This window comes from Sinocyclocheilus rhinocerous, unplaced genomic scaffold (genome assembly GCF_001515625.1).
Source record: "Sinocyclocheilus rhinocerous isolate Xijiao unplaced genomic scaffold, SAMN03320098_v1.1 scaffold4402, whole genome shotgun sequence".
NCBI classification, from domain to species: domain Eukaryota; kingdom Metazoa; phylum Chordata; class Actinopteri; order Cypriniformes; family Cyprinidae; genus Sinocyclocheilus; species Sinocyclocheilus rhinocerous.
Genome location: NW_015647978.1, coordinates 48,230 through 55,620, shown reverse-complemented (window position 1 = coordinate 55,620; position 7,391 = coordinate 48,230). Strand labels below are relative to the sequence as shown.

Below are 7,391 nucleotides of genomic sequence, written 5' to 3'. Positions count from 1 at the left end.
AAAAACATAAAATATTAGATCAAGTAAGCACATAATCAACTTTGCACTGCTGCGCTCGCGATCAGACAAAAATACACGTGCATCTTGAAAAGCGGATGTTTTGGAAAGTGCTATGCCACGTTTTTGTGCCATCTAGTGGTTTAGATGAAAATAATATCAAAGGTGCCTTTTACCCCGGGGCCTCTTTAGCACCGTTGTACCCTACTGTGGTGTACAAGTCATTATTTCTGAAAAGATGACTGAGTTAAGCAGAGATAATGTATCTCATTTTTGCCCACATGTGTTTCCAAACATACATTTCTGAGGTTAAATTCTAGTAATTTTAGACACATTCTAGGCAATCTAGTCACGTGGTAATGTAGACAAATAAGAGGCACAAAGAAATACCCCAAGAAAAGGAGAGTGAAAGCATGAAAAAGTACATGAGAAAAGAGTCACCGCACACAGCTGGACAAAGGGTGAAGGCAAGCTGACATTAGTGAGTCAATAGCTTAAGCCGTGTGATCCAACTGACCAGTAGCGAGGGCTCCGCGGGGGGCCGTTTGGGGGTGGATGTCATGGGGGTCTTTTTGACAAAGTCCTCTTGATAAGGTATGGTGGCGCTGTTGTGTAGATCCGCACTGACAAGGAATCGGCTGTTCCTCGAGTAGTCGATCCCATAAGCGGGTCTTTCGGCTGTGAACTTGTAAGACGAGCCTGGGCCCGGGGCCTCCTCAGCGATAGTTGGTATGCGTTCGTTGCAAGAGGCACAAAGAAATACCCCAAGAAAAGGAGAGTGAAAGCATGAAAAAGTACATGAGAAAAGAGTCACCGCACACAGCTGGACAAAGGGTGAAGGCAAGCTGACATTAGTGAGTCAATAGCTTAAGCCGTGTGATCCAACTGACCAGTAGCGAGGGCTCCGCGGGGGGCCGTTTGGGGGTGGATGTCATGGGGGTCTTTTTGACAAAGTCCTCTTGATAAGGTATGGTGGCGCTGTTGTGCAGATCCGCACTGACAAGGAATCGGCTGTTCCTTGAGTAGTCGATCCCATAAGCGGGTCTTTCGGCTGTGAACTTGTAAGACGAGCCTGGGCCCGGGGCCTCCTCAGCGATAGTTGGTATGCGTTCGTTGCTTAGGTATCTGTACAGAAGATCTTCACCTAGACCAGAAGATTAAAAGATGCATGTAATTGCAGATGTTTTCAAATCCCTAGAACAAATTTCCCAGCAATCATACAGTATGTAAAAATGGGATGTTGAAATTATGATTATAGGCAGATAAACTTATGGTTAAGCGTTACCAAAGTAATTCCTGTGAGTGGAGTTATATAAACACTACCATTTCAAAATTTGGGGGTCTGTAAGATTTTTAACATTTTTGAAGGTCACACTCACCAAGGCTGCATTTACTTAATCAAAAATACAGTAAAACAGTACTACTGTGAAATATTATTACAGTTCAAAAATATCTTTTTTTTTAATTTATTTGACTATATTTTCAAATGTAATATACTGTATAGTGATTCAAAGCTGAATTACTCCAGTCTTCAGTGTTTTTTTCAGAAATCATTCTAATATGAAATTGATTAATTGAAAATTCAAAAGAACGGCATTTATTTGAAATAGGTTTTTGTAACAATATAAAAGTCTTTACTGTCAGAGCTTACATGGCTTTTAAGGCAGGGCTTGAAGATGAAAAAAAAAAAAATTCAATCTGTTCACTCCGAGCAGAATCGATATTTTAACGTTTCTGTTCCTCCTGCGTTCCTCTGTATTATTACCATTTCGAAACTGGTTTGAGTAGAAAAAATACCGGTTAATAACATTATTTTTTTAAACTTTTTCTTTGCCAATAATAATAATAATAATAATATTTTATTAAAAATAAGAAAAGAAAAAATCTGTTAACGATTTAAACACATGAAAGTATTTTTTCAAGATATTTAAAAATGTTTGCTGCATTGTAAAAAAAAAAAAAAAACGCTACTCGTATAAAATTGCGTTTTGAGAGGAAAAAAACATAAGTCGCGTAGGCTCACGTCACATTTAATTATTACATTCAGAAATAATGCAGACTAAACTACCGGTAAAGCAAAATGTTTACAAACATTATAAACACAGCTATTAGTTCCCTTCTCTCCACAACAAATCCTCTAAAGTTAAGGCTATATAAAGCGTTTAGGCTATATAAACGTCAAGCCAAAAACAAATTAATTTAAGGCAAAACTGATGCCTTTCTCATTCGGCACAAATCCAAATGTTTCCATATTCGCGACATATGCTCAAATATGCTCAAATATTATTTATTATGTAATAGGCTTTGTACTTCACTCACATCAACGTAAAACATCATCCTTCACGTCAGCTATATCAGCACAGTGGTCACGCTGGACGCAACAGATTGTACAACGGAGCAGTGTAACTTTTTATGTTTCTTTAACTGTATTTTATTTTGATAATGAACAAGCTGCAATGTCGCAAAAATATGTTGTGTCTGTGTGCACGTGAGGCGCCGGCGCGATATGGTCGTACCAACGCTGGTTGGTTATAGCCTACAGATATAAGCAAGACATCAATCAAAACTGTCACGCTTTTGCAAAATAAATAAAACTGCAAAGCTTTTGCAAAATAAAGACTTTCTGCCGTCTCGTTTTCCTTTCCGTGAACTTTGGATCACAATGAACCGAAACTCAGCAAAAAAAATGTCTTTCGTTTTGTTAATCTGTCAATGATTTAAGTGAAATATATTTCGTGTATAGGCCTATATATTCATTTTTTATGTAAGCCTATCGTTTTATTCTGTTATGTGTTTTTTTATTCTCTCCATGTGTGTCTCTGAAGTGGTTAAACTGGATTGGTGTGAATGTGTTATGTACCTTTCCGTCCCTGTGTCCAGGGCTTTGCATACAGGTCTGCCACGCTCAAACATGTATCCGAAGGCATTGACAGAGGTCGTGGTTTACCTGTGTGCACCATTCATGTAAAACAGTCAAACTCAATGTAAACATACAAAAGGACAAAAAAATTGTTCAATTTAGGCTACACTGCAATGATGAAAAAAAATGTGAATCTGAAACTTTTAAATCTGATTTTTTTTTCTGAAATAATGACCTTGTGATGAGGATCTTCCTCTTGGACGCATCTGTACGTTGACCTCAAGTGGTTGAACGGACAGTTTGTCATAGTCTGCAATGGTGAAGCGCCGGTGGCTCTCCAGGTCCAGGAAGGAGTTTGGGGACTCCGAGCCTTTAGGTCTGACATTCAGGCTGGTGTATGAGCTGTTCCGTACTTCCCTGTAACAGAGGACAAAAGCCTGTTTAATCAGCAGGAATGATTAAAAAACATAGAATCATGCTTAAAGGAATAGTTCACCCAAAGATGAAAATCTTTTAATTTTAAGCCATCGCTTCTGGCCAAAATCCATTCAGAGTCCATAATCCATAATGCTTCCTCCAGTGAAAAAGTCCATCCTCTGTTGTCCTCTCCCATCAAAATCCACCAACATATTTGTTTAGAGCTGTTTTGGACTGTTTTCATTTCAAATGATGCTGAATATGTGCGTATTTCACTCTTGATTCAGAAGAGTTCAGTTTTACACTGGAAAAATCAATATTATGGATAGAGGACTGTCATGGTTCTGTTCAGTTAGTTTCATTATCATGGACTTTTCGTTTGTTTTCATTAGTTTCCTGTTGTCCTTTGTTCTAATTTCCCTCCACATATTAGAAGTCATTAGTTCCCTCAACTACCCTGTATTTAAGCTGCTCTAGTTCACTCTTCAGTCTTCGGTTGTTGTTTGTGTTTGAGTACACACTGTCACACCTGACAAGGACTCGTTTGAACTTAAAAACCATCTTAATGATGGATTTCTTGCTTAAACACAGCTTTTCACTTCACAAACTGTTAACTGATGGACTGGAGTGGATTATTGTGATGTTTTTATCTTTCATTTTTAGGTAAACTATTCTTTTAGCATCTTTGGAGTTAAGTTCAGAAATGCAATGGAAAAGTGAGAATCCTACTGCAAAGTACTACGTTGGTACCATCTGATAGTCTGATAGTAACTCCATTGTACTTTAATACATCCCATAAACGGAATATTTACCATCATCAAAATACCGTAATATTTACAAGGTATTTCACTTCTCCATTTTACAAGAGAACCTTCAGAGAGGTTTTCTTGGTGACAACAGCATCCAGTCTCACCGTGGTGTGTAAGGCACTGATGGAGGTGGAGGGATGTACAGGTCCAGTATGGCTGGCTTGTCCTTCCTACTGCAGAGTTTGGCAGACTTGTCTGACTGACTCTTACTAGGAGATGTGGAGCTCTGTAGAACACGAGGAAAACCATTTGTACTTCATTCGCCTTTTCAAAACATCTCTCCACAAATAAAAAGCCAAATATCACTAAATAGATTGACAAAATAAAATTGATGTATTAATGCAACTATGTATAGGCCTATAAAACACAATGATAAAACAAACAATTTTAGACATTGGTGTGACTCCAAAATGTTAGAAATACTTTTTGGGGTCACCGAATATACCTGAAAATGGCATGCACACCTCATTTTTAAGCATTCAAAGCAACATATAATTTATGTTAATATAATAATTCTAAGATGTATAAACCGATACCAACGCACTTTGTTCAAACAATATTGTGATGTTGTGTGATTTCGTAAAAACTTTAGGAAAAAAAAAAAAAGTATTTACTTGACTATAAATTCACATCCATTTGTATTACAATTTTAACATAAACAAATAAACTAGGGATGCACAATATTGGATTTTGGCCGATAGCCGATCCCGATATATAATTATTTTTAATTTTGGTTTTTAACAGGAACTTATTTGTTAGAATTAAATAAACAATAATAAAGTTCTTTTATAATGACAGTACACTTATCGGCAAGACATCTGCATCATTTTTCATATCGGGCCAATGCCGATATTTACATTTAAAGTCATTATCGGCCAATTCTGATATTGGTCCGATAATATCGTGCATCCCTAAAATAAACTTCATGTCATGCATATTTGTCAGTCATACATAAATGAAACATAAATTTTTACACTCAAAAACAATCATGGCGTAGTTTAATATTAACTATTTGCATCTACTTAATTTTATTTAAATACTCATATTTTCAAAATGCATATATTCAATTTGCTTAGAATCAGCATTAACATGTATTGTTAGAACAATACAAATGTATTCAGTTTAAAAGTATGAACTGTTAAAATATGGATAGCTGTGAAACAAGCAAGTTAGATTCAGTTAGTTCAAATTTATGAGACTGAAACAATGGCATATTACATTGAACTCATTTCTTTCATTGTATGGACAAAATACCTGATTCAATATCTATTTCAAAATTTCATGTTAAATGTAAATTATTTACATTTTTTGCAAGATGTGTCCACATGTTTGGCCATATAGTGTTAAAATAAGGTTATATAAAATTATTAATATAAATATTTAATACATGTTGTCTTTGATTAACAATTGTACAATCTGAAAAACAAAAAAAAATTATTCGGTTCACTTCTACGATCATCTAAGAGTTGATGACTGTTAGAATTGACACACCTGAGGCACGGGAGGTTTCCAGCGCATGTTTTTGAGAGGTGCTGGGGTAAATCCTGAGGTTCCTGTGGGCCTTTTCTTTAAAAGAAGCACCACACTTTTAGGGTCCTCTCTCAGCTTGGCCACCAGGTTCTTCAGCTGCCAACCCACCTGGAGCAAACAAGCACAGGCCCTTAAGTACTGCCCAAAAGCATTCTGTATATACAGACACAGGCTCTTCAGATTATGCTACCGCAGAGAATGAGGTTTCAAACTAAATCTAAGGCAACACTGCACAAATCCTTTTCAAATATGACAAATCCAGAATGCACTAATGTACCACTGTTTAATACAAAGAAATTGTGTGCAGAAATACATACCACTGTCTGCTGATTGACTTGGATGACTTCATCTCCAGCATGGATCTTGCGTGTCATATCTGCTGGGGACTAGAGGGGAAATTCTATGAGTATTTGTTTTCTTGAAATATTGATGTGTCTGTCAAAACCATTTAAACAATTTGTCCCAAAATCCCAGCCTTCCTCACTAAATAAATATAAAAAAAGAATGCTTAAAAAATTGGTACAATTGACCTTTTAACTAAAAAATCAAATCTACATTTATAATGGTGGGAAAATTTAAGTACATGCTGTGGATTCATAAACAGGCTTCACCACAAACAGAAATATAAATAGCTACAACATCTATACATAAGTAAAATAAATGCAAATACACCCAAAACAAGAAATTTAAAGTAAAATAGCATGTCTTCTAAAGAACTATCTACATGATATGATACACATGCTATACAAATGTATTTAATTTTATGTTTCTGTCCTTCCTTGCACCAAAGTCATATACAGTACAATATAGAACAGTGGTGCATTCAAACTCATCAGAAATATGAAAAAATGTAAGTTGTCAAATTTGATTAACAAAACTGAAATGATGTTTCTGCACCACACCATTTTCGCAGGTCTGCTATTCAAGGGCTGCACACAAAAACAAATGAACGAAATGAACAAATGACTACCTGTGTAGTCCGATTCACAAAAAAAAGTCACACTTGTGTGGTTCTCAGTCCAAATTGACCGCCATAGGAAAGAAAAGGGATATAAGATATAAAAATATGGAAATACAGAGATTTTCAGTCATAAAGCAGAAAAAGCATAGCAGTGAATGTTTGAAACTCTAAAACATCAAGAGTGTCAAGTAGATACGCACACTGGCGTGACTGTAACACAAAGCAAAGTTTTGACAACTTGTGAAATAAGTTTGTGTCTGAAAAACTGTTCTAAATAACTAGGGAATCAACAATTATATATTTATATATAGCGCTATACAGGCATCCATTTTTACATTTTATACAGAAATAAATGGTCCATAATTTAGATGTGAATATTGTTTAGTAACATGATATATATATATATATAAATACAGTATATATACACATATATTATATATGTAATGTTTATATTTATATATATATATATAAACATTATTAAAATGAAATACAGTACATTAATTTCATTAAAATAAAATTATTATACAATTATGGTCTCCAGTCAGTTTTGACCACGAACTCTCATATGAACATCACAAGTAGTGGTTGACCGATATTGGTTTTTTGACAGCCGATGCCGATATCTTGGAAAGCTGGGTGGCCAATGGCCGATATAAAGCCGATATAATTGTATTTATTTTCATTAATATTTAAGAAATTTGAAATCATTTGAAAATGGATTCAAAATAATTTTGTAAAATAAACATACTTATACTTTAGATGACAAAGTATTTTCCACAAATAAATAAATATTTAATAAAAATCTAATTAAAAAGGA

The 7,391-nt window shown here is 35.2% G+C and overlaps 1 protein-coding gene across 2 annotated transcripts in view; it reads right to left on the bottom strand.

Annotated features, from left to right (window-relative positions):
• Positions 1–753: 753 nt before the first annotated feature.
• Positions 754–7,391, bottom strand: part of LOC107709534 (connector enhancer of kinase suppressor of ras 3-like) — a 49,785-nt gene continuing 43,147 nt past the window's right edge. The window contains exons 8-13 of one of the 2 annotated variants that reach the window (XM_016514031.1): positions 5,931–5,999; positions 5,575–5,721; positions 4,188–4,309; positions 3,093–3,274; positions 2,858–2,944; positions 754–1,141 (exon numbers count right to left, since the gene is read on the bottom strand). In XM_016514031.1, the coding sequence (XP_016369517.1) occupies positions 849–1,141; positions 2,858–2,944; positions 3,093–3,274; positions 4,188–4,309; positions 5,575–5,721; positions 5,931–5,999 (900 nt within the window). In that variant the 3' untranslated portion in view covers positions 754–848. The remainder of the gene's footprint in view (positions 1,142–2,857; positions 2,945–3,092; positions 3,275–4,187; positions 4,310–5,574; positions 5,722–5,930; positions 6,000–7,391) is intronic. The other variant, XM_016514032.1, reaches the window with a different exon arrangement.